Below are 1,804 nucleotides of genomic sequence, written 5' to 3'. Positions count from 1 at the left end.
ATTTCTCTTGTTTGTTCCTCGCATTGTGTACAAAACTCAAACAATATGCAGTCTCTCCTTGAAGTTTCAATAACGACGAAAATCTGCTGATGAATTCTATTGTTGGTGCATTTGTAACTAGACTTACTGTAGTTGTTCTTTGTTCTTCAAGTTCGTCGAGTTCGAAGTCATCATCCATTGATGATGTTGGACTCGAAGGCCATGCTGTTGTTGGAAGTGATAGCCAATCAGGGACATGAAACCACATTTGAGAGGTGTGTAGTGAGTCTACATCTGTCCCTCTGCTGATTAAATCTGCGGGGTTCTGTGCTGACACTACATGTTTCCAGTACTGAGGCTTAGTACATTCTTGAATTTGCGAAACTCTATTCGCTACAAAGGTTTTCCATCGTCTTGCAGGTGATGCAAGCCACGCCAGTACGATCTTCGAATCGGTCCATAGATTGATTCTACTGACTTCTAATCGTAGCAGTTGTAACACCTTGTGTGTTAGTTTTGCCAACAACAAAGCAGCGCATAATTCAAGACGAGGAAGAATGATCCTTCTCATAGGTGCACACGCGAACGTGAACAAAGTAAATGTACAGTGGTTTCACCATTTTCATTTGTTGATCTAAGATACAAACAACAGCCATATGCAACTTGCGATGCATCTGAAAATCCGTGGAGTTGAATGTCAACCACTTCTCCTTGAACTAGCATAAATCTGTTAACTTGTATCTGATTAATGTTTGGTAACTGTTGAAACAAACGTTTCCACTTCATGTTGAGTTGTTCTGGTAACTTATTGTCCCATTCCATGTTATGGAACCATAATTGTTGTAGAAATATCTTGTAAGAAATTATTATTGGACTCACTAGTCCCAAAGGATCAAAGATTGATGTGACAATAGAAGCAACTTGTCGTTTAGTGATTTTGTTTTCATAACATGACACTATCTCCTTGTTATTTGCTTGCAATTTATCTGTAGCTGGTTCCCACGTGAGGCTCCCTTGTCAAACTGAAATAGTAGTTCCATTTCTCTATGAGTAGCTGGTACTGCTACAAGAAGTCCTTGATGATTAGAACACCATTTCTTCAAAGTGAATCCTGCTGAATTCAGTAAATCGATTAGTTCTCCTTGCAATTGTTTAGCTTCTTCAATATTATTGGCTCCAGTGAGAAGGTCATCAACGTAAACATCTCAGTTAACTGCTGCAATGTGACTCTTGTGAGTTCGAACGTTTGTATTGGCATTTCTGTAGATTTTCTCGAAAGTATACATTGAAACTTAGTGTTATCTGAATGAATCAAAATTTGACTGAACATCTTCTCGGCGTCTGTCATAAATACAACCTTGTGCATTCTGAAGCGAAGAGCTTTAGACTGGAGACTGTCATGTGTGGTTGGGCCGACCATCACTATATCATTTAATGAGACTCCATTTGTTGTTTTTGCTGATCCATCAAAAACAATTCTGGTCTTCGTGCTGCTGCTGCTAGGTTTGAATACTGGATGATGTGGTAAATAGTATGACACATCATCAGCTTCATTTGGATCTGGTTGTACTGACTTCATGTGTCCCAACATTTCATACTCTTCGAGTATTCTGCTATACTCCTTTTTCAACTCTGGTTGTTGTTGAAACCTCTTCTCTAACTGATGTAATCTGAATAATGCCTGGTTGTATGCATTTCCTAGCTCTGCGTGATCTGATCGAAATGGGAGACTAACAATGAAACGCCCTGTTTCATCTCTGGTGATGTGTTGACTGAAGTGGATTTCACAAGCCACTTCTTCAGCTGTTTTTTGTTTTGAGTACAT

At 39.2% G+C, this 1,804-nt stretch overlaps 1 protein-coding gene across 1 annotated transcript; it reads right to left on the bottom strand.

Annotated features, from left to right (window-relative positions):
* Positions 1–1,111: 1,111 nt before the first annotated feature.
* On the bottom strand, positions 1,112–1,804 carry LOC145983663 (uncharacterized). The gene has a single exon (XM_083116722.1). It carries the CDS (start codon positions 1,802–1,804, stop codon positions 1,112–1,114), a length of 693 nt encoding a protein of 230 aa, XP_082972848.1.

The sequence above is a fragment of the Lepisma saccharinum genome, chromosome 2, assembly GCF_977018435.1.
Source record: "Lepisma saccharinum chromosome 2, izLepSacc3.1, whole genome shotgun sequence".
NCBI lineage: Eukaryota > Metazoa > Arthropoda > Insecta > Zygentoma > Lepismatidae > Lepisma > Lepisma saccharinum.
This window is presented reverse-complemented; position numbering and strand designations above follow the sequence as displayed.